We start from the raw sequence: 26,153 nt of genomic DNA, 5'->3' as shown, positions 1-26,153 counted from the left end.
CAGTGGGTCTATAGTCAACCTACAAACACAACAGTGTCTATAGTCAACCTACAAACATACAACAGTGGTCTACAGTCAACCTACAAACACACAACAGTGGGTCTATAGTCAACCTACAAACACACAACAGTGGGTCTATAGTCAACCTACAAACATACAACAGTGGGTCTATAGTCAACCTACAAACACAAAACAGTGGTCTATAGTCAACCTACAAACACAAAACAGTGGTCTATAGTCAACCTACAAACACACAACAGTGGATCTATAGTCAACCTACAAACACACAACAGTGGATCTATAGTCAACCTACAAACACACAACAGTGGTCTAAAGTTAACTTACAAACAAACAACAGTGGTCTATAGTCAACCTACAAACACACCACAGTGTTCTATAGTCAACCTACAAACACACAACAGTGGGTCTATAGTCAACCTACAAACATGCAACCATAAGTAATACTAACAGAAACATCAGAAGGTTTGTGCTGTAAGAAATATGAGGGGGATTGTACTATCAAAACTATTGTCAATCTTCAAACACACAACTCAGGGTTAGAAATATCAAGGGGTTTTACACTATCATAACTATCAGGGGGTCAGAAATAGCAGTGGGTTTGCACGTTTGAAGTGTTTAAGGAATAAATAAGGTATTTACAGATAACATCGGGGAGCGCTGATAATATGTTAGAGCAAGTATTGAGAATATAACCTAATATTTTAACGTCTTTTTGATATTTGTAGCTATAATTTACATTTTAAAATATTTTTAAACAACTATATAAAATGAAAAAGGACAATATATTATAGTGTGAAAATGACATCCATTTTTTAAGGATTCAATCCTTCATTCAATATGGACTAATTTTGACATTTCAAGCTATATAAAGTTACAAAGTTTTGAGTCTAATATGTAACCTACCAATACATGACTTCAATTGTTACATAAACTCTTGAGGTGGCAAAGTGGATATTGTGTCCGCCAAGTGATCAGGAGGTCGCTGCATCGAGCCCCACTCTGGCAGCGTTCTCTATCACTATTTCTACCCAGGGAACAGACTCATGAACGCCTTAATAAGGCTTCCGATGCAATAAAAGTTAGAAAACATGATTAAAACTTAATGCAACCTGGTAATAAGAGCCACGTTCTCCAAACACTGGACTTAATGCATGTTCATAAAGTTTCCTCCCATATGAGTCTATGCAGTCTGTACAGACTTATCAAGGACGACACTTTCCTCTATAATTACATTTTTTGTTTAAAAAAAAATATAAATATTTTTGTCACTGTGACCTTGACCTTTGACCTAGTGACCTGAAAATCAATAGGGGTCATCTGCGAGTCATGATCAATCTATCTATGAAGTTTCATGATCCTAGGACCAAGTGTTCTTGAGTTATCGTCTGACAACAACCTGGTGGACGGACCGACAGACCGACATGAGCAAAGCAATATACCCCCTCTTCTTTGAAGGGGGGCATAAAAAGAATCTTTTAACAAAAATCAAGTTTAAGCAAATAGTGTTGTGCCTGAGTAGCCTGCACAGGTTTTTCTTGGAAATATGCATTAAGCCTAGTTTTCCCAGAAGAAGGCTCGTATGATAATGGATACATACTTGGCCTGCTGGTAGTCTCGCGCCAGCTGTGCGTCCGTCACACCAGACCCACTAGGTATCTTCTCCAGCACGGCCACCTAGGGTACAGGGCATAATCATGCATACAATAGTATTTGTTTGTTTTAGTTCAATAAATTAGCATTGCTCTGGGAAAAACACAGCTTAATGAATGTGCGTTGCCGTAAAGTGTCGTCCTAGAATCGCCAGTGAAGGCCCCACAGGCAAATCAGGAACGTCACTTTCCCTCTTTTATGAAATTTTCGTTTAAAAGAAGTATTCTAAACAAAATCCATTTTGAGACACAACGTCCATTCATTGAGCCCAATTTTCCCAGAAAATGGCTGAAATAAAGTATGCAATAGTGTAATGGATATGTTTCCACCTTGTGAACTTGTGTAATACTATTTTATTATTAAGAGTTGCAGAGTTCTGGTTCTAACCAAGAAACAATGCTTAAGTGTCTCCTTAAGAACATTGTGTTAAAGACAATCAAAATTGTTATCAATCCACTAACTAAATTTAAAGAAATTTAAACAGTCCACACACAAGATGATCATTCAATTAATATTCTGCACTGTAGTATTAAATAAATATAATTATTATGTATTTTTAACTCTGATTGTCCCGATAAATATCAGGCTTTTTACGCGAGTAAAATAAAAAAAAATTAGCAAATCTTATTAATTGATTAAACCGATAATTCCAGCTTACGTGGAGCTTATAGTGCTTATGCATTGAGTTTATAAAGAACTTCAAAAATATCATTTATACATTTAATTTGTTAAATCAAGTTTGATCACAGAATTAGTCCTGGTTTTGTATCTGCATGGTAGCTGACCTTCTTGAGCAGTTGTTCCTTCTCTGCCATGAGTCTCTGTTCACGCACCGCTGCCTCCTTTAGCATGGTCTTAGAGTCGGACAACAGGCTGGTCTGAAATATAGCAGGGATGTTCTGATACTGATATAACTGGACTTATTGCTTGGAGCCTTGTTCTATGAAAACTAAACTTAATGCATGTGCCTTAAGTGTCTGCACGGGCTTATCATGGATGGCACATTCTGCATAAACTGTATTTTCGATTAAAAGAGACTTTCTTTAAACAAATAATTCCATTAGAGCAGAAAGTGTCATCCCTGATTAGCCTGTGCGAACTGCACAGGATAATCTGGGACAACACTTTACGCATATGCATTTAGCCCAGTTTTCCCAGAACCGCATTGTGGGAAACCTTAAAACATGCTTTCTCATTTAGCATGATGTTGGAGTCGGCGAACAGGCTGGCCTAAAATATAGCAGTAGTATATTGGTCTTAGAACATGGCATTATGGGAACCGGAGAACATGCGGCTTACTTTTGAATGGTCTTAAAGTTGGACTTTCTTTTATTAAATGCTTAACTATGTGGTTTTTAGGGAAATAGGAGTACTTCAAAATGAATTCAAAATTATCAATTTTTGCTCCTAAAAATATATTTTTAAATAGTGGGAAAGCATTCAATGTCAAGAAAATTTGTTGTTTCGAAGATTATTCCTTTTTACCCACTCATGATCATAAAAAAATATTAAGAATTAAAGCATTCTTCAAAATCACATACACACACGCCTCACATATCTCAATCAAACAAGAATCCATACTGAAACTCCCACATACCTTTTTCTCCAGGTCTGCCTCCAGTGACTTCACCCTATCCTCATACATGCGTGTGACCACTGCTGACTTCCACCCTTTCCCCTCGCCCGCCGTCCCTTCCTCCGCCCTCCCTTCCTCTATCTGCAGCCTCGTCTTGGACTCGGTGAGCCTCGTCTTCTGCTGCTCCACCTTTATCTCCAGGGACGTGATCTGGGCACGCAGCTTCTCGTTGGTGTCCATTTCCTTATCATATACAGATGGTTTAGAAATACTTGGATTCTGCAAATTTCTTGTGTTGAATTACTGAATAGGATTTAAGTAGTTTATCATAAAATCATATGAAACTTAATCTTGAAAAATTGGGATTAATGCTTGTGAGTAAGTGTCGTCTCAGATTCTGGGACGATACTTTTCACTTTTATGGAATGTTTGTTTATAGAAAATCTCTTCTAAACTAAAATCCTGTTTGGGCAAAAAGTGTCGTCCCAGATAAGCCTGTCCGGACTGCTCAGGCTATTCTGAGACGACATTTTATGCACATGAATTTAGCCCAGTTTTCCCAGAACAAGGCTCATATATAGAAAAGTTGTTTTCAAGTTTTTGCTGTGTCTTTAGGGTAATTTTGCTAAAACAACTTTTATGAAAAATGTATTACTATTACTCTTTCAAAAAGCAGTAGCACAAGACAAATTTAACTCTTACAAAGTAAATTTATAAAATAAGCCTCTTCTAGGAAAACATGTCTTAATTCATGTGATAAGGTGTCGTCCCAAATTAGCCTGTGCAGTCTGCACAGGCTATCAGGAACGGCACGATCAGGAACGACACATTCCATATACACAGGATTTCTGTTTCGAAGAGACTTCTTATAAACATAAACTACGACAAATGTCGTCCCTGATTATTGTATGCAGAGAGCACATGCTTATCTGGGAAGACACTTTAGGCACATGCAGTAAGCACTGTGTTCCAGAATGCGGCTCAAATATATAAACAACCTGACCTCATGATGTCTTTCCTCATTATTTCGCATTCACAAACTAACCCTCATGAGGTCTATCCTCGTTTTCTCATGTTCACAAACTTACCCTCATGAGGTCTTTCCTCATTTTCTCATAGTCACTCATCATTTTGGCCGTGCCCTTCTGCTGACTGGTGTAGCGCTCACTCAGTGTCGCCCCAACACGCTGTCGTAACTCCTCGAGTTGGGACTGAAAAAAGCCATTTGAGTATCTCACTGAGAAAACCGAGTCAAATGTATGTGCAACACTTTTTACCTAAACTGGATTTTCATTTCAAAGAGACTACCTTAAAACGAAAAATGTCATACACGCGCATCATCCTTTATTAGCCTGTGTGAACTGCACAGGCTAATCTTGGACAATACTTAACGCACATGCATAAGATTGAGGCTTGTTGAGATATAACCAAAGCTGAATCTGGCGTGTTCATTAATCATTATTGCGTGATTGTTGCTTTATCTTAAACTCAATCATTTGGTAGTTTAAATTGATATTGAGAATACTAGGTTATTGCTGACTACAAATAAGTTTATTTAGCAAGGCTTATAAAACCTGATTCATGTTTTAGTGCTGAACAAATAAACTGCTCTGTATTCAACACTAATTTGGTATTTTATCTATACCATCATTTTCTAAAATCATCGGTATTTATTTTGAAAACAAACACAACAAATGGCAGAATTTACCAGAAAAGAAAAACAATTAAAATCAAATGACATCATTAAAGTAAATGTCATTTTAACTACACAATGTTCACCTACCTTGAGTCCCTCATTCTCCAGCTGTAGGTTCTGCAGTCTCTCGTTGCTGACAACGCCAGGCGCCTTCTTGAGCTGCTCGTTCTCGGACTGCACACGCTCCACAACCTTCTTCAGGAGTGCTATGGTCTTCTCCAGCTGACGGCTGCTCTTACCGCTCTCTCCAATCTGCAATATCACAGACTTATGAGTCTCACCCTGTATAAACTTGGCTTAACATGTGCGTAAAGTGTCATCCCGAATCAGCCTGTGCGTACTGCACTTCCTGCATCAACTTGATTTGGGCGTTAAAGAGACTTCATTTTAACAGAAAACATCATTTAAGTGGAAAGTTTGTCCCTGGTTAGCTTGTCCGGACTACACAAGCTATACTGGGAAAACACTTTATGAACACGCCTTAAACCCAGTTTTCCCAGAACTAAGCTCATACGGTTTCTACAAGTGATATGAATCAATGATATTAAGCAATTTGTTTATTAGGTTAAAGATGCATTCTGGACATGGCCCCTGGTGTTTAACTAGACTGGACAAAGATCCCTCATCTTCTGAATTTCCTTTAGGGCAAGTTGAGTCAACACAAAGAGTACCTTGCATCAACAAAGTCGTCTCCAGGCAGAGATACAACAGTTAAAATCAAAAAGCTTAACATGTCTTCATTAAATTAACTTCAATGTTCATACAGATTGTGTGGATCAAATATTGCTTATAATAAATCTTTTTCTATGTTGAATCTTTAATTTTATTTATCATGAAAAAATTGGCAATCAAGGGGATACATCTATGAAATTATTCTCAAGGTAGGTAACAAGCAGTCAAACAAGAAAAAAAATGCAGAAATACACAGTTAAAGAATGACACAACCATCAGCTATTCTTCACTATTTCAAGAACACCTTACAAACAAAACATGAAAAACAACAACAAAACATGGCAAGTCAGCCAATGTCCCTGCTCCCTCACCCTTCCTTAAGATAAAATATAACAACTAAGCCCTTGTCACTCCTATCACCCTGTGTATAGAGATAATAAATAATAATAATAAATAGACTCACTCTGCTATAAGACTCACCCTGCCTGTAGACTCACCCTGGGTGTAGACTCACCCAGTGTATAGACTCACCCTGGGTATAGATATAGACTCACCCTGCATATAGATATAGACTCACCCTGGGTATAGATATAGACTCACCCTGCATATAGATATAGACTCACCTTGCATATAGATATAGACTCACCTTGCGTATAGATGTAGACTCACCCTGGGTAAAGATATAGACTCACCCTGGGTATAGATATAGACTCACCCTGCATATAGATATAGACTCACCTTGCGTATAGATGTAGACTCACCCTGGGTATAGATATAGACTCACCCTGCATATAGATATAGACTCACCCTGGGTATAGATTTAGACTCACCCTGCAGATAGATATAGACTCACCCTGGGTATAGATTTAGACTGACCCTGCATATAGACTCCCTGGGTATAGATATAGACTCACCCTGGGTATAGATTTAGACTCACCCTGCAGATAGATATAGACTCACCCTGGGTATAGATTTAGACTGACCCTGCATATAGACTCCCTGGGTATAGATATAGACTCACCCTGGGTATAGATATAGACTCACCCTAGGTATAGATATAAACCCACCCTGCATATAGACTCAACCTGCCTATAGACTCACCCTGCATATACTCACCCTGGGTATAGATTTAGACTCACCCTGCGTATAGACTCACCCTGCGTACAGACTCACCCTGGGTATAGATATAGACTCACCCTGCGTATAGACTCACCCTGCATACAGACTCACCCTGGGTATAGACTCACCCTGCGTACAGACTCACCCTGGGTATAGACTCACCCTGGGTACAGACTCACCCTGCGTACAGACTCACCCTGGGTATAGACTCACCCTGCGTACAGACTCACCCTGGGTATAGACTCACCCTGGGTACAGACTCACCCTGCGTACAGACTCACCCTGGATATAGACTCACCCTGCGTACAGACTCACCCTGCGTATAGACTCACCCTGCGTACAGACTCACCCTGCGTACAGACTCACCCTGGGTTTAGATTTAGACTCACCCTGCATATACTCACCCTAAATATAAATATAGACCCACCCTGCATATAGACTCACCCTAGGTATAGACATAGACCCACCCTGCATATACTCACCCTGGGTTTAGATATAGACTCACCCTGCGTATAGACTCACCCTGCGTACAGACTCACCCTGGGTATAGACATAGACCCACCCTGCATATACTCACCCTAAATATAAATATAGACCCACCCTGCATATAGACTCACCCTAGGTATAGACATAGACCCACCCTGCATATATACTCACCCTGGGTATCAATATAGACTCACCCTGCATATAGACTCACCCTAGGTATAGACATAGACTCACCCTGCGTATTGACATAGACTCACCCTGCGTATAGAGGAGCCAGATGAGTCCATGGACCTGTTGGTGCCGTCCCCTGCCAGCAGCTGACTGTTCTCTGACTTGAGAGCCTCCACGTATCTCTGTAGGTCAGTGATGCGGTCCTGAAATGAGTACCCACATTTAAGATGTGCCATGCACAAATGAGAGCTATGCCCTATGCTGCCAGGAGTCTGGTCAGGAGATACCATGTCCAATATAGTGTTTAAACTTTATACTTTAAAGTCATGGTATTTGTTTTCTCAATAGCAGGCTGAGTAGCTCCTGACCAAACTTTAGTTTGCTGTGGAAGTGAAAGCTGATCTGGAGTGACTCTGGCCTATGGCATGATACCCATTATCATTTGATACGGCTCATTTCTAATGTAGGCTTCCTTTGTAGTGAAGAATCGGAAGTGTTTTAAACTGGTGTACACATGAATGCAAGGTATCAGGATTTGGATGAACTCATAGATGTTTTCTTTTGTCTGTGTTTTGATGAGTTCAAGTATTAGATAATTCTTTGTTAAATTGATATACCCACCAAACTCCAGTTTAAGAGAAAAACAAAATAATCAACATATACCATTTTCTTGATAATATTTGTTATTTAGATCTAAATAAGTATCTAAATGTAGCTAACAATTGTTTATAAATTTATCTTAAGACAAATCTGTTTTCAAAATAACCTTGCCAATATAAGCTCTTTACATAAGTAGAGTTAATAGTTATATTGCCTATATTGACTATTGCTAATATTGCCCACAGATGCTGATACCCTGACATTTATCTAAAGTTTCTGAGACAGAGTCTTTATTGTACAAGTATCATGTCAAACACAAACTGAGCAGAAGTCCCAAATTCGCAAAGCCCTGGGGAAAGCACAGGGAAATTCCTTTAATCCATACAAACCCTTTAGTATCTGACTATTTTTGCATACAATATTTTATACAAATACATATTTAAAAATATATAAATGATTTACATGTTATACATTTATAAGCAGAAAATATTGGACTTCACCCATTTCTTCTATGATTTCCACTAAAGTGCAACTTAAGTTAAAATATCCCTATTGATTGTTGTTAATACCAGCCCATGACTGTAAACTCACCTTGAGTCTGGGTATATCCTTCTTGGCTTGCTCTGCCTCAAACTTCAGCTCAATGTTCTCCTCTGACAGCTTCAACATCTGCTTCTGTAGCTCCTGCAGTTTGGAATTGGGACTCTCCCCCATTGTGGACCCTTCCCTTGGGGCCTGGGGAGAAGAAAACAAGTTTAAGTATTAAAATGATGCCTCTTTTAGCATTGTCTTTGAAGCAGACTACAGGCTGGTCTGAAATACAGCCAGGATAATCTAGGCTCAATCTTAGCCATGTAGACTAAATAAAAGATGCACTAAAGCAGGGCTTTTTTCCCTTCTAAAGCAAGGGCCTAATATAGGCCCCTTTCCCCAAATCAAGAAAAAAGCCCCGATTCAAGTGCAATTTATCAAGGTGAGCTCACAGCTTCTTTAGTGGCCTGGGCCCGTATTCACCAACAATTTTTGGGATTTTCAGGCATTGTTAAGGCTATTAGCCAATCAAAGTAAATTACACTTGAATTCTTATGCAATTTATTAAATTTAAATCATGGCTCTAGTTACCTCAGATTTTAATGCAATAATAAATAGCCTTTAATAAACATGCATTCTAGCACAATGTAACATATAATCAAGTAAACTCACAGCTGCTGTGGTGGACTGGGATTTCTGTGCAGTAATGACCTCTGTGACCTCGGCCCGCCCCGCCTCCAGGCTGTGAAGCCTCTCCTCTGTCAGCTGACCTTCGCGCACACGTAGCAACTCACGACGCAGATTCGTGTTCTAGTAATTGAAACACGGTTTAAGGAAAATGACCCAGAATTTAAAGTTTATGCTAAATTGTTATGAATTAGATTATTAATATCATACAAATGTAGATATGTCTTTCTCTTAGGGTAACAAAATGAACTATTGCTCTCATATAATGCAATATTTCTATAACATGTTAATTATTTCAGATAATAGTAGTCATAATGAACAGCTTAACCCTTTGCATGCTGGGAAATTTGTCGTCTGCATAAATGTCGTCTGCTGAATTTCTAAAATTAGCATTTTCTTCGATTTTTTTCAAAGAATACTATCAGAATAGCAAACAGTTTGGATCCTGATGAGACGCCACATTATGTGGCGTCTCATCTGGATCCAAACTGTTTGCAAAGGCCTTCAAAATTCGGTTCCCGCACTGAAAGGGTTAATGCAATACATAAATGTTTAATTACAAAAGAAAGAAAACCATACACTGCAAGTTTTCAATACTAACAATGTATAGAATTATCTTAATTTTACAGTATTCTTAGTACATTAAACATACGAGCTGTGTCATGCCAAAATGGGTCTTATGACATATGTGGCCAATGTAGCTCCAGACAAGCCTGTGATCAGCTTGGCCAGGGTAAGAATGCAACCGTGCATAACTTTACAGCAGACAATGTACGATGCGGTCCGGTAATCTTGCGCAGTTAAGGGTCAATTGGTTTAAAAACATGTTCTTTTATAAATTGACAACATAATATCTAAATTTATTATGAAAATAATAAGTTCATGTGCTTATAAACACAAAAATGTATGATTAATTCAGTGAGGAACTGTCCGATTTGATTTCAAAACAAACATGACTCACCTCATTTTCAAACTATCACAGTGTCTGGTAATCTTGCACTTGGTGTTATGACCTCGTTTAGGCAAAATTGTAGACATATGGTGTCCAATTATTGACAAAAAACATTCCAGAAAAATATTAAAAAAATAGTTTGCAAAACCATTGACATTTATTAATAAGTGTGGATTTCTAGTGATGTTTTTGTTCACTACACATCAACAAATAATATAGTCACTAGTAATAGTGTACAATTAATAGAAAAAGTACCGGTATAGGTGAAAAAAATGTTTATGCACAACAGGTATAATTTTACCACGATCATGCTTCCATAGTTTACAGAAAATATCAAAACTAGGCCATTGCGCATGCAGAGATAATACCAAATTGGTTTGACAGAATGGCGGGAAATGATGACTATGTCGTCTGATGCGATATATTTTCAATGGCCAAAAATAACATAACGGATCGGATATTGTGCAATGGAATGCTAAATTTCACGTTGGATTTATGAATTCTTAATTTAAAGTACAAAAACGCTAAAGACTGCAGGGAATTTGTGATTCATTTCGAATTTATTGTAAGTAGGCCAGTGTTTACGATTTATAGGGATGACGCAACCGGTGTTTAAATGTAAAGATCAAATTTTATTTTGCATGGAATACATACCTTTTAAATCCATTAATTTCTAAAAAATGTGAAATTCTATCTTTCATCACTACAGAAAACCATTTGTCGTCTGCGAGATTTGCAACTGCGAAGTGCACAAGATTACCGGACGCGCAAGATTACCGGACTTAACAGTATCTAAGGACAAGACTGAGTTATTGCACAGGCTGGTCTTGAGCAAGCTTGACACATACATAAGACCTATTTTTGCATGACGTGGCTCATATTGTTACTACACTACCTCCTCCTGGAGCTGGTAGGTTTGGTGCTTTAGTGCCTCCACCTGGTGGTCAGGTTTGTAGGGCTGGGAGGTCAGGGGAGGGGCAGGAGCCACAACCTTTGTACCTTGACCCACATTCTTGCGCTCCAATGTCTCCTTTTCCTTCGTCAGTCTGCAGGATAAAAAGCTAACTTTGTTAATTGCATTTCAGAACTACAGCTTGTTAGAGCTGTGAAGAATATAACATGACACCATATGTTGTTCTATGTAGGAAGGAAGGTTGTACAATTTCTAAGTTAAAAAAGGGACAAAACTCATTTTTAGCAGAGTAAAAAAATCCTATTAATAACTTTATGACCTAAAAAATATCATTAAGCATGTATCATCTAAACATGCTATGGTTGTTCATTTTAATTTCTTAAATACTTAACATGTTTTGGCCATAGTCTTCATAAGTAGTATTAACTTAAACATAAACACAGGAAGTTACATCATACAGTAACATAACGTCATTTGGCAGAAAATATTTTTAACATATAATACTACACAATATAAAGATGAATCAGAGTTTATACAACTGCCTTTTTTAAATCATTGAAGGAAATATAATGACCAAGTTGAATTTAGGTTGGGCTGAAACCTTATGTGTGTAGTCTGACAGACACGAGGCAATCACAAAAGCTCACAATTCATGTTGTGCTGATTGATCTAAAAAAATAACATGTCTAAAACCTAAATGCAGCCTGCTGTCCTTAACAAGTAACAACAAAAAACTATTTTAGATGATACATTTAGATTTTTATTGCCAACCTACCATACATGTGTATATAGTTCAAACTAACTTACTGAATCAAAATGTATCCTAAATGTAAAAACTGCAAACAAAAAGAATTATTTCCTTAATTTGTTTTAAACATGAAAACACATGCACATTAAACTTGTATAAATGCAAAGTAAGGTTTAACATTTACACAAACTATAAAAGAGGTAGTATTCCCATGTACAGATAAGCTGTAGAAAATCAATACAATGTAACTCAATAATCAATAGTATTCATTACAGCACTGCAGGAGCAAACATGCAATCAGAGGTCAGCATGTATGAACAGGTTTGCAATAAGCTGTTCCCTACGGGTTACTTCCCTTGTTCTTAAATATTTAGATATTTAACAATCCAAGATGTCTTTGTTTATTTGCTGGATTTTATACTGTTTTCAACAGTCTTTCAGTTCGATTACAAAGTCTGTTAACCTACTCACACTTTTAGACCAATGTCCGACAACTGCCAAACTTGAATCAGAGGTAAAGGAAAAAAGGCAGTAAAGATTAAATCAAGATTCATTCTGGGAAAACTGGGCCTAATGCGTGTACCGGTATACAAAGTGTCACCACAGATTAATCTGTGCAGTCAGCAAAAGCTAGCCAGAAAAAACACTATCCACTTTTATAAAATATTATCAATCTGACAAAATGTTTGTCTTACATGTGGACACTCTAAGACAAAATGTTTGACAAGCAATTTTAAAAGTTTAAATTCAACAAGCACAGATGTCTTATGGATTTTCAACCAAAATTTCATTAAGATCATCTTATGCCATATTTCAGAGATATAGGATCTAACACATGCTGCCATTTAAAACCATATTTTCTTGAACAAGTACAGTACTTTTGCTAGTAAGTGAGCCTTCAGTGAGATTAATTATTAATGAGTTTCCTTGATGAGTTTTATAAATCATGGTATGAAATCACAATGAGAGTCAGATCTTTTTTTATATCATGTGCTTTTCAATCAGATTTTTTTCTAACGTCAGGATCAAACTGGAAAGTTGTTTAGATGGCAAGATGTCCGTTGACGTTGCTACGTCATTTAAGCACAGTAACATAATGAGATCGGTCAGTCAAATATATTTTTAAGATTTGCTATGGTTATATTATAAAGAAAACAAGGTGCAGAATGTAATAAAGTTTATCAGTACTAAATGATTGTAATATCTACTAAGGCTTAGACGGAGCTGAACCATGCAAAAAGTACTAAGCCCATAAATTACAAATTTATTTCAAATATACATTTTTTAAGACTTCCTCTACATGGTAGCACATTTCTAACTCAATATAACTAAAAGCCTACATTTCAAGTACCTTTTTCTGCAAAATGTTTGCCTTTAGCAGCCTATTTACAATTTAGTACACAGATATAAACAACTCATTCAGAGGTAAATTCCTATTGAGAAGCCATCTGGAAAAACTGGGCCTTATACATGTATGTTTAGTGTCTTCCCTGATTGTCTGAGCGGTATTGCACAGGCTAATCAGTGACAACAGTTTCCGCTTTAAAAGATATAATTTAAGGGAAGTCTCTTCTAAAACAAAATCATATGTCAGCGGAAAGTGCTGTCCCTGGTTTGCCTGTCCAGACTGCACAGGCGAATCTGGGACAACACTTAACGCACATGCAATCAGCCAAATTATCTATAACGAGACTCTATTGCTTTTTGCCCCACACCCCACTTTAGGCCCACCTCTCAACCATCTCTTTGAGCATCTTGTTTGACTTCTGCAGGCGGTCCAGCTCACCGTCTCGCTCCTTGATCTTGCCTCTCATCTTCTCCACAGTCTTCTGCCACTTCTTGGACTCCTCCCACTTGATCAGCTCTTCACTGCCACCACTTCCCTACAAAAGAAATAACATATTGAGAATAGCTTCTAACTTCTTCCACTTCCTTGTACAACAAGGAACAACAAAGTAAATATATCTATTCACTGCCATCACTTCGCTGTACAACAAGGAATAACATAGTGAGAATAGCTCTTCACTGCCACCACTTCCCTGCAAAAGGAATAACATATTGGGAATAGTTTCTAACTTCTACCACTTCCCTGAACAACAAAAAACAACAAAGGAAATATAGCTATTCACTGCCACCACTTCGCTGTACAACAAGGAATAACAAAGTGAGAATAGCTCCTCACTGCAGACACTTCCCTGTACAACAAGGAATAACAAAGTGAGAATAGCTCCTCACTGCCACCACATCCCTGTACAACAGGGAACAACAAAGTGAGAATAGCTCTTCACTGCAGACACTTCGCTGTACAACAAGAAATAACAAAGTGAGAATAGCTCTTCACTGCAAACACTTCCCTGTACAACAAGGAACAACAAAGTGAGAATACCTCCTCACTGCAGACACTTCCCTGTACAACAAGGAACAACAAAGTGAGAATATTCATTGCCACCACTTCCCTGTACAACAAGGAATAACATAGTGAGAATACCTCCTCACTGCCACCACTTCCCTGTACAACAAGGAATAACAAAGTGAGAATAGCTCCTCACTGCCACCACTTAGCTGTACAACCAGGAACAACAAAGTGAGAATAGCTCTCCACTGCAGACACTTGGCTGTACAACAAGGAATAACAAAGTGAGAATAGCTCCTCACTGCCACCACTTCCCTGTACAACAAGGAATAACAAAGTAAGAATAGCTCCTCCCTGCCACCGCTTCCCTGTACAACAAGGAATAACAAAGTAAGAATAGCTCCTCACTGCCACCACTTCCCTGTACAACAAGGAATAACATAGTAAGAATACCTCCTCACTGCCACCGCTTCCCTGTACAACAAAGAATAACAAAGTGAGAATAGCTCCTCACTGCCACCACTTCCCAGTACAAAAAGGAATAGCATAGCGAGAATAGCTATTCTCTGCCACTATTCCCCAATACAACAAGGAACAACAAAGTAAGAATAGCTATTCACTGCCACCCCTTCCCTGGATAAAAAGGAATAACAAAGTGAGAGTAGCTCCTCACTGCCAACACTCCCCTGTACAACAAGGAATCAAGCCTTGTTATGAGAAAACAAGGTTTAATGCACAGTGTGTCTGCACAGGCTAATTAAGGACAACACTTGACGCTTTAATGGTATTTTTTGTTCAAAGAAAATCCAGTCAACGCCGACTGCACAGACTAATCTTGGGCGATACTTTACACATTATATATGCATTAAGCAAGATTTTAGAACTAAGCTCATATAATTTTTCTATCATCAATACATATTGCTTTCGAAATTTAAATACAATAAACAGTATTAGCAACTAGCTTTTCTGATATCTCATGCGGATATGAAAAACTATTAAAGAATAACATAATAATAATCAATTGACAATACAGATAACGCCATGAACATCATTGGACAAAAATTGCCTGACAAGAATCCCCATGTAAGTGTCCACCATTAAGGAATGCTGCATACCAAGTTTCATCAAATTTATATCATTTGTGCGATGGACAAAACAAAAGAAAGACAGAAAAACACACATTTAGTATGAAAGAAACAAATATTGGTGAAATTCATGTTAGACCCAAGCAACTCAATGCTCATATATTTACAATGGACAGACAAAGAGCTGATTATATGACACCCCCCCCCCTTTCCATCTGTGAGCATAAAAATAGAAAACCACATATTCAGTCAATTAACACAAAACCATAACATATGTTTTTTATTTCTTATATTTTTCTTATATATGTTTATTGTTATAAAACCAAAAGAAACTTGTCCCTTACTTTTGGTGGTGGGTCTCTAGGGGACTCAACCTTCTTTAGCTCGTAGGGTTTCTCTGGGGCCTGGCCCTTACGTTTCAGCTCCCCTTCAAGCAAGCGAACCTGTCGACGGAGATCATCCATCTCTTTCTTCGTATTCTCTTCACCAGTTTTCTGGAAAATAGGATTGCATGATTTTAGCCTCTGCAACAACATAGGCGACATGTTATGTATGAGTTCCACTCTGGGAAATTGGGACGTCATAAATATGTGTAAAGTGTGGTCTAAGATGAGCCTGTGCAGTGTGCAAAGGCTTAAAAAAAAAAACACGACAGTTTCCGCTTGTATGGAGTTTTTGTTTAAAGAAACAAGCTTCTAAACTAAAATTCAGATTAGGCAGAGAGTGTCATCACTGACTAGCCTGTGCAGAGGACTCTTTATACACATGCAATAAGCCCTGTTTTCCCAAGGCACAGCTCATGTCACTTACTATTACTTTACCTTATTAAAACTACAGCTCTTTCATAAGCATGAACAATATTCCAAACGGCTTTGTCCAAGACAAGGCAGCCATGTCCATTACTTAAGTCAAGGACACATGACTCACGAATAAGTGAAAATTGTGTTTTGCACATTTACTCTCCATGGTGACATGTTTTTAGTTTCACATTCATCGCTTAAGACATGTCGAAGTAGTTTGCTCGGAGCAGTTTTAGTTTTACAGATAAACCACCTGACCGACAGAGTATCTCGATGTACGCCTTACCTCAGCTGGGATAATAGAAACAATTCCATTCTTAAAATGAGACTGTGCGAACTGCACAGGCAAATCAGTTACAACACTTTACACACATGCAGTAAGTGTACCTGAGTTTTCATGGTGCTCATCCTCTCCACCTTCTTCTCCAGCTCTTCAACCTCCGCCTCCAGACGCTGCTTGTCTCCCTTGAGCTTTGTGATGGTCTTGTCCTTGTCACCTGCAAAGTACGACAGAATACACAGCTGCAATACCTGGCTTGTGTCGAAAATTTTAAGTAAAGTTCTACAGAAAAAAATGCTTCAGCATGAGTCTGGCTCTGGGAAAGTGGGGTTTAATGCATGTGCCTAAAGTGCTGCCACAGACTCAACTGTGCATTCCAAACAGGCTAATCAGGGATTACACTTTCCCGTTTTGTGGTATTTTTTGTTAAAAGAAAAACTATTTAAAGTTAAAATCCAGTTTAAGCGGAAAGTGTCTTCCCTGATTTGCCTGTGGTAACTGCACAGGCTAATCTGGGACAACACTTTACGCACATGTATTAAACCCTATTATCCCAGAGCAAGGCATAAATCTTTAAGAAGCTGCTTTAAGATTGAATTGTCCTTCTCAACTGACAATGTACAATTACATACACAGTTGTAATACCTGGCTTGAGTTGAACATCTTCAAAGTAAACTTCTCAGTGAAAATCACTGTATAAATTGGAGACTTGTTCTGGAAAAACAGGGCTTAATGACTGTACCTTGTCTACACAGGCTATTCTGGGACAGCACTCCCCACTTTCATGGTAGTTTTCGTTTAAAGAAAGAATCTTTTTAGCAAAAATACTGTGAAGGCAGAAAGTGTCGTCCCTTATTAGCTGACTGCACAGGCTAATATAGGACAACACTTTATACACCTGCATTAAGCCCCATTTTCCCCTGGCACGGCTCAAGTCTTTAAGAAGCTGCTTTAAGATTTTCTTGTCCATTTCACTTTGGAATGTATGTCTTACACATTTATATTACAAGGCTTCAGATAAAAACTTCAAATAACATTTGTATGAACAATTATTGTATAAATATCCAAACAATTGATTCAAGATCACATTGACGTTTCAGCTTGGAATGGACAAAAAGGCTAACACAGTTGTTTAAAAGGCCACAGAGTATAACTCAAAACTGCTTGATAAAAAACTCTGTGACACAATAAAAGGCGATAAAAATATCAACCCAATGATTCTCCTTTCCATAGAAGTTCTGGTGTTGTGTATTTCAGTTTCTTTACATTAAAAAGTTGACAGTAAAGCATTAGATGTCTGTCTTAAACATAACAAGCCAGTTGTCAAGATTGCCATACATTTTGTTATTATTCAAAAGTGAGTGAGAGCTTGACCTTTGAGCTTGTAACAAAGGCATTACCTGCAACATGTCCATTCATCAGCGTGAGGCATAGCATTTTTTTACGGGCACTTTAAATTATGAAGTAACAGTGAACAAAAGCTGTTATTGCCCGTTTTCTGAGCATTGGATTTGGGCAAGGGACACAGACCTTGCAGGCAAACATCGTCACAAATTGGTGAACAATTGTGGCTGGTAATTTACAAGAAATCCAACGATGCTCATATTAGTTAACAATTTTAAATTGCCTGATGGAAAACAATGTGTCTGTCTGAACAAGCTGAAATATGCAATATTTTGACTTTTGACAAGTTATTGTGACCCCAACCTTCATCATTACACCCAACATGCCCTCATCAGATGCTTCCATACCTGTCTCATCCCTGTATTCCTCTAGCTCTGCCTGCAGACTGGTCTCCTTGTCTTTCCTCTTCTTCAATTCAGTCTTCTGTTTCTCCACTGTGTTCTGCAGGTCCTCTATTTGCTCCTGTAGAGTAAACAAGTTAGAAAAGGATTTGTATTAATCATTAGTTACACCAAAACAATGCGTGTGACCTGTGAAAGTAAGTAAAATCTACGAGTTTTAACATCATTTTCCGAAAGTTTAAATTAACAACAAACTTATATTCTACTATTCAACTACCCACAATCGTTCAGTTTAACATGGTAATATTTTGCACAGGCCTATCAGGGATGACACTTTCTACTTGTATGGAATTTTTTGTTTAACAAAATTCTCTTTTCAACTGAGATCCAGTCAGGGCGGAAAGTGCTGTCCCTGATTAGACTGTGTAGACTGCACAGGCTAATCTGGGAAGACACTTTAAGCACATGACCCATAGTATTATCCCTATCCCAACTCACCCCAAGCTCCTTGGTGTGTTTGTCTACAATCTTCTGCACATTGATCTCCTGTTCTCCATCCACATTGTGGGCTCGAACCTGAGCCTGCGCCTGGGTCACCATGTCTGCACGTAGTTCTGTCAGGGCCTTGCTTAGCGACTGCAACCGAACATATTTTAATATTTATTAATAATTATCAGTTTTACAATTATTTACTTAATTAAAAAAAATAATTAACTATTAATAAAATTAATTATTATTTTCAATTTATTTAACAAAATAATAATGAAGTTTTTAAATATAAGAATTGTTTGTTATTGTTGTGTTTTTTGTTGTTTTTTTATTTATTTCTTGATTTGTTTTAGATTGGTTGTTTCAAAAGCTATAAGTTAAGAAAAAATCTATACTGTGTGCATTTCCAGGGTAGAACCAGTACTTGGCACCATTTAGGAGACCATTTAAAAGCTCACTGAGCAGAAATCCATCTTAACAGTTATTTGTCGAATTTCAGGATTATGTATCAATGGTATGTAATAACAATAAAATTGGCTATTAAATATGCTAGAGAACCGACAGTTTATAATAGTATCACCATTTTAGTCATATTATTTACGATGGGATTTTGATATTTTGAATTAAAAGCTGATTTTTCATTTGTTCTATCTTCATCAAAATATTACAAGAATGAGCCTGGACACTCCATTAAAACTAATTTGCCTAAGCATATCCTTTTGCCTTAATCCTGCATGTACTAAGTCTAAAATCTAAACAGGTGTTGTTGTTTTTAGAAAAAGCTTGGGAGGTTTCAGTGTTTTTTACTCTCAGAAAAATACTAAAGCCTATTACAAGGAAAAAGGAACAAATTAAAACTCAGTATAAAGTCTTGTGCCCTAGAATTGACACCAAAGCCCTATCAGTCTTAATGAGCCTCATTCTGGGAAAACATAGCTTAATGCATGTTCAAACTTTATGCACAGGCTGATCAGGGATGACACTTTGCGCAGTGTGTTAAGCCCAGTTTTCCCAGAAAAAAGCTCAAATAAACACCTCATACCCACCTGGTGCAGTTGTTAACAAATAGCAAAAAAAAAAAATCAGTATAAAGTTCTGTATCCGAGAATCCACAACAAAAAATTCATCAGTCTTACAAAAAACACCAGAAACAGACCTGGTGCTGTTTCTCCTTTAGGGCTAGCTGGTTCTTCAGTCGCTCCACCATGTTTTTCATGGTGGTTGTGGGTGCCCGCGAGTTTGCCTCCTTGGCGGCCTGCAGTTCCTCGTTCAGCAAGCCCAGTTCCTTAGCCTGGTCCTCCACCTTGCGTCTCGTCTCTGCAATCTCCTGGGACTTCTTGTCGAGTTCCTCCCGCAGGCGACCCACCTCCCTGGGACAAAATGTGTCAGTTTGGTTTGAGGGAGCCGTGGATATTATAGCAAAGTGGATTATTACTGATGGTTTTGCTTGGTTTGCGGGGGATTTTGGGGTGCATGTATATTTGTCCAATGTATCACTAAGCCTAAAGATAACAAGTAATAAAAGTAGAAACTCAAATCAATTTGTTTATGCAATGCTTTCTGCATAGAGCAGGATAAATTATTATTTATTTCAGACATTTTGATACAAAAGATGTCAACCCAGAATAGCCATTCAATTAAGGATTTTTTTAATTGAAGAATTTTCACAACTTTACCTTAACCCTTTCCTATTCAAAAGCAAAGAAAAAATTGCTATTTGCAACCAGTATAAAACCTGAACAGCTGTGAGTAACTCTCAGTCTGTTCAGGTTTTATACTGTTTGCTGCTCATCAGTATCTTGTGGTTCTAAATTAAGCCTTTAAAAGTTGAATCTAGAAAGAAAAGTCTTAAATTTGAATTTTTTTCATGGAATACAAATGTGTCAAAGTGTGTATCTGAGTGGTAAAGAGTTAAGGGAAAAGATAAACATCCGACAAAATTGTCTAAAAAATTCTGCACACTGAAGGATAGACAATTATTGTTTAGCATAAATTTACTTCTTTCAAACATTTTGATTTTAAACAAGAGATGTGTTTGTCAGAAACACAATGCTCCCTACTGCGCCGCTTTAAAGCCATATATTTGACCTTTGACCTTGAAGGATGACCTTGACCTTTCACCACTCAAAATGTGCAGCTCCATAAGATACACATGCATGCCAAATATCAAGGTGCTATCTTCAATATTGCAAAAGTTATGACCAAGGTTAAAGTTTTGGGACAGAATGACAGACAGACACATACAAATTGACAGACATACAGGCCAAAAACAATATACCCACGATCATTCTATCTGTGGGCATAAACAAACTAACCACTGACATTGTCTTAAAGAATTTCATAAATTTAAAGTTATTTGCAGCACAAACTTACGTCTTTTTCTCGCCCGCATACTGCAGCCCCTGTTCCTGTAGCCGTGTACGCAGTGCTATGATGTCCTCATCCTTGGCTCGCAGCTTCTCTCCCATAGCAGCCAGAGCGTTCTCTTGTTCCACCACTTGGTCTTCTAACTCATTGAGTCGAGCAATCTAGTCAAACACAGGAAATGTGTCCTTGAAAGGAAGTCTCTGATAAGCAAAAATCCAGTCTTGGTGTAAGTGGTCATTCCTGATTAGCATGTGCACACTGCACAGGCTAATCTGGGACAGCACTGTACACACATGCATTAAGCCCAGTTTTCCCAGAACAAGGCTTCATTCAAAACAATTACCTACACATTTTGCACACACTATGTCAGACCATATATTGTGTAATAAATACATAGATCATATGAAATGCACCATTTTTTTCATTAAACAACAAAACTTGTATAATTTATGCCCTTATTTGGCTTTAAACATATGTTAATGCAAACCAAATATCCGCCATTTTGCAAATTTTGCAAAAAATAAATTGAAGACTTTACTATACAGTCAAAATATAACATTACTGACATTATTATACATGGCAGGTAAAAATCTGGTCTTATAACAGTTGTGTCTTATATACATCCGCAATCATGCCGCTTTGTCAGACGACATTGGCAGTTTAGCTTGTGGAACTTCATCTCTTAGAGACCTAACTAACTATTCAGTTTGAAATTGAAACATTTTATAACTATCAAGATATGCTTCAAACTAAATTTATTAATACAATCTAATGATGGAAAATAACTGTAAAAATATTGAAACAAGAGCTTTCAAATGTCCTCAATGAGATATACAAACTTACGAAGCCTAACATTAATACCTCGTTTAGTTTCCAGTTATGCTGAGAACAAAATTTAAGTACACAAATTAAAAGAAGAAGTAACTCTAAAGATATAAAAGCAAGAGTTACATTTCTTGTGAATTGCACTTCCCCCTGTGAGAACTTCCTACCTAATATGTTTCAAGTAAAGACCTCTTTTATTTATGGAGATTTTTTAATATAAATTTTAGAGTATAATTATAAACAAAGGGAATTTTGTTATAAAATGTCTAAGTTTAAAAAGGGGCATAACTTTTGTAATTTTTGATCGCAGAGAGAAAAAAAAACACACAAATGCAAAATTTCATATCATGAAAAAAGAATGCTTAAATGTTTGCATGTTGGTTGTTGAAAATTGTAACAGAACACCTCCAAAAATGTTGTGGTACAAGGACATGAGAACAAACCGACTAATGGACAGACAGACGGACAGAATTTATCTGACGACAGGTGCTTCTCAACCTATATTCGGATTCATTCCAAACCATACATATTGTGAGTAAATAGATTACTCAGCATGTGTGTGGCATGAAATTTCCGTTTGGAGCTCAACCAATCCGATTTTGTTATAAATGTATGCCCAAGCTTCAAAACTAGGCTACAGCCTGTCTGTTAGCAAAAAGATGAGAAACTGGTATTTCCTTTAAAAAAACAGTGTCTAAGCAAAAAAGCTTCTCAACCAGAATAACAAAAAGATGAGAAATTTTATTACTAAAGAACTAAATAAAAACATGTCTGTGTTGTTTTTGTTCAGCATTTTGTGAATCAGGAAAGAAACCTTTGCAATGAAAAAAAATCTCAGGTTTTACTAAAATTGGGAAATTCGTGCTTTTTTTTCCCTAAAATATGTTTAAAACTTGAGAATAAAGTGTTTTCAATATTATATTTAAACAACAGCTGTGTGTGTGAAACACAATGCCCCCTTCTGCACCACTTTGAAGACATATATTTGATCTTTGACCTTGAAGGATGACCTTGACCTTGACCTTTCACCACTCAAAATGTGCAACTCCATGAATTACACATGCATGCCAAATATCAAGTTGCTATCTTCAATATTGCAAAAGTTATGACCAAGGTTAAAGTTTTGGACAGACACACACATACAGTTGACAGACACATACAATGACAGACAGACAGGCCAAAAACAATATACCCCCGATCATTCAATCTGGGGGCCAAAAAAGACCAACCCATGGAATTAGATAGTAAAATGAACTAAAAGTTGCAAATAAAAATATTTAAAGAAAATCAATTTGGAAATCTTCAATAGAAAATTGTAAGCCCTCCTTTTGGAATCTTTTTTTTAAATGGGAATAGGACAAAATTTGGCCCCAAAATGTTACTAAAAACCACTGCACATCCAGACACATACCTGCTTGTTAGAGATGGGATGGGCCAGTTTCTGAGACATGATCTGCTGGGCCGCCTCCTTGAACTTGCTGAAGGCGGCGTCCGTGTTCATGTGGATCTTCTGCTGCATGGCGCGCAGCTCCCCTTCGTGGCGCCGGTTCATGTCGTGCATGTCCTCCCGCGCCTGGCGCAGAAGGTCCTGGTACTTTACGATCGTCTCCTCCTTCTGCTGGATTCGCGCCTGAAGTTGGAACATATGTATCTGATGACATTAAAAGTCCTAAAAGCATTTTCTTTCAAGTATTTTTTCCTTAAGAAATCCTTCTAAGGGATTCGTGCCAGATTGATGGACAGATCAAAAAAGAAACTGCGAAGTGCAGCCTTCTCAAAAAGGCGAGCATCAAAGCAATCTTTTAAACTTAAATTCACAATCCCTTTTTTTAATTAAATTCCTTTCTCACTTTTTGTCATCTCCTGACATTAAATATATGTGTCAGTGTGAATAAGTGTAAAAATATTGAATCTCATACTAAAATACGAAGTCAGTACCAAAAATTCATGCATTATCCACAATGTACACATGCTACATATACCTGAAGACTTGCCATGGTGGACTGGGCCACTTTCATCGACTGCTCACTCTCAAAGTTGCGATCGTGGGCGGCCTTATTTATCTCAGACGCTGTATTGGCCTTGGACTGTGCACGCAAGATTATCTCATCGCGCTCTGCGGTGGCGGGCATACGCAGTCTGAGGTCCGCAATTACTCGGTCACGTTCAATTACTGCCTTTTCCAATTCCCGGTTGTGTTTCTCTAGATCGGTGTTTCTCTGAAAGTGAAAATAACACAATAGGAAAAGTCCACAATAAATGTGTGATATTAATCAATATATAATGTACCAAATTACTGGCTTAAAGCAAGTTATAATAGCAAAAATAACTGTAAATATTAACTCTTTCAAGTTACCTTCATTTTCACAATTTTACTCATTCTTAATTTTTTCCTCTCTGAAGTGCTCAATATTTTAACCCACAATTATTGCACACTCTTGCACGTACCTAGTTTTCCAAATTGTACTGTATACATAAGAATTAATACTTTCCTTTCCACATTAACATTAGTCTGAATCATAGAAATAATATACCATGAATGGTCCAATGACCTGTAAAATGAATGTATTTTTAAATAAATTCCGACACACTCAAACTCAAACAGGGACTTCGTAAACAATGTGGAACGATTCCATTCATCAAATTTAGCATTTCAACAATTCAAGCCTGAACTCTTATATCATTTGTTGAGAACAGAAAAAGGTTAATAGCCCTCCTGGATAAAACCAAGAATCTGAGCCAAGCTCAACATTTACCGCATTATGACTTTCAAGCTTGTGCTTAATTCTCCCATCCTGTCCATTCTCCTCACCTGTTTGAGTTTCTTGGACTCAGCCTGGGTGTCCAGTATGACGCGCACGTTGGACTTGATGGTGGAGATAGCCTGTTCCAACTGGTTGGCCACTGGCAGCTTAGAGTCAGGTAGAGACCCTACCGCCTCCTCAAACTGCAGGAGAAAACACGGTGTACTCAGATTTTACTTGTAAAATTGGCCTTGTTCCAGAAAAACTGGGCTAAATACATGTGCGTAGTGGCGCTCAGATAAGCCTGTGTAGTCTGCACAGGCTTATCAGGGGTGACACTTTCCATTTTAAGTGGGGGGTTTGCTGAGAAGAGACTTCCTTTAAACAAAAAATATAATTAAAGCTGCGGAAAAAGTCGTCCCTGATTGCACAGGCTAATCTGGGACAACACTTGACACACATGCATTAAAACAGTCCTCACAGAGCGTGGCTCATGGTGTTTTTACTATTTAAATAAAGAATCAGGGGCAAGATAATGGTCTATTGGACTTTTTGGAAATTAAGATTGGACTTTTTGAAAATTAAGATCAGACTTTTTGGAAATTAAGATAGTTCTGTCCCTAAAATACATTCATTGGGTGTCTTCTAAGATCTTAGATTGTTTAAACACAATAAAACATGTATTTGATCCTAAAATACATACTGATTTTTTCAAAATTATTTGATACACAGAAATATGAGTAGAGCGGCGTCGGGCTTCTCCGAATAGGGTCTAAGTCCGGATACTTTTAGACAATCAGAAAAAAGTTCACATTTAACCTCTCAAAAATCATTATCTTTGCATGAGCAGAAAGCGAGATTTTTCTTTTCCGGTTTTGCAAAGTTGCAAGGCGTGGATATTTTCAAAAACTAGAAAAACAATCACTTGTTCTGAAGGTAAGAATGTTCTTTCATTTTCTCACTGGGTATGCTAAGCATCCTTGATGACATTATTTTCGAATAATTTTGTTTAGATTAAAGCTTGACAGCGTACAAGTGAATTATGTTATGTAAAGAGGTTAAAGTCATAAGTGACAAGTATAAATGTGACGTCACGCAATTAATATGGGTATTACGGAGGTATCCGAAAGAGCCGATATAAAATTCAATAGTCGGCTCTTGTGGATACCTGTTTTTTTAATGAAACTTGATACAAATGTATGTAAAAACTTGTACTCACATTAGCAATTGATATTCTATTGACCATGTGTCAATATAAATGGTTTTGAAATAAGGAAATCTTGTCAATGTATTCCTTTCTAAGAAAAAAAACAAAAACACAAAAGTAATAGACAATTATTTAGACAATTCTATCAGCCTGGTGTGTTCCTGACCCTGTTGCTATCCTGACCCTGTTGCTATCCTGACCCTGTTGCTATCCTGACCCTGTTGCTATGTATTTGGTAAGTTATTAAGACTGTATTTTACTTCTAGGATTAGTCGTCCACAAAAGTATGCCAATACTACCCTGGAAAACGCATTTAGAGCAGTGAAAAGTAATTCTAATAGCTACTTAAAGGCATCCAGGCTCTACAAAGTTCCAAGGTCAACGATATTTGACAAGGTTAAGAGTCATTCCAGCATTATATGCACTATGGGGCCAC

The 26,153-nt window shown here is 37.6% G+C and overlaps 1 protein-coding gene across 1 annotated transcript in view; it reads right to left on the bottom strand.

Annotated features, from left to right (window-relative positions):
- Positions 1 to 26,153, bottom strand: part of LOC127853680 (centrosomal protein of 290 kDa-like) — an 87,835-nt gene that overhangs the window by 6,989 nt on the left and 54,693 nt on the right. The window contains exons 36-54 of the mRNA XM_052388380.1: positions 24,579 to 24,713; positions 23,749 to 23,985; positions 23,178 to 23,396; positions 20,948 to 21,102; positions 19,731 to 19,944; positions 18,584 to 18,721; positions 18,092 to 18,206; positions 16,448 to 16,557; positions 15,605 to 15,754; positions 13,554 to 13,705; positions 11,057 to 11,207; positions 9,195 to 9,332; positions 8,583 to 8,726; positions 7,478 to 7,594; positions 5,031 to 5,195; positions 4,336 to 4,458; positions 3,269 to 3,490; positions 2,457 to 2,549; positions 1,619 to 1,695 (exon numbers count right to left, since the gene is read on the bottom strand). Coding sequence (XP_052244340.1) covers positions 1,619 to 1,695; positions 2,457 to 2,549; positions 3,269 to 3,490; positions 4,336 to 4,458; positions 5,031 to 5,195; positions 7,478 to 7,594; positions 8,583 to 8,726; positions 9,195 to 9,332; positions 11,057 to 11,207; positions 13,554 to 13,705; positions 15,605 to 15,754; positions 16,448 to 16,557; positions 18,092 to 18,206; positions 18,584 to 18,721; positions 19,731 to 19,944; positions 20,948 to 21,102; positions 23,178 to 23,396; positions 23,749 to 23,985; positions 24,579 to 24,713 — 2,855 coding nt within the window. The remainder of the gene's footprint in view (positions 1 to 1,618; positions 1,696 to 2,456; positions 2,550 to 3,268; positions 3,491 to 4,335; positions 4,459 to 5,030; positions 5,196 to 7,477; positions 7,595 to 8,582; positions 8,727 to 9,194; positions 9,333 to 11,056; positions 11,208 to 13,553; positions 13,706 to 15,604; positions 15,755 to 16,447; positions 16,558 to 18,091; positions 18,207 to 18,583; positions 18,722 to 19,730; positions 19,945 to 20,947; positions 21,103 to 23,177; positions 23,397 to 23,748; positions 23,986 to 24,578; positions 24,714 to 26,153) is intronic.

The sequence above is a fragment of the Dreissena polymorpha genome, chromosome 12 (assembly GCF_020536995.1).
Source record: "Dreissena polymorpha isolate Duluth1 chromosome 12, UMN_Dpol_1.0, whole genome shotgun sequence".
NCBI classification, from domain to species: domain Eukaryota; kingdom Metazoa; phylum Mollusca; class Bivalvia; order Myida; family Dreissenidae; genus Dreissena; species Dreissena polymorpha.
Note: the sequence above shows the minus strand (reverse complement) of the source record. Positions and strands in the feature narration are given on the sequence as shown.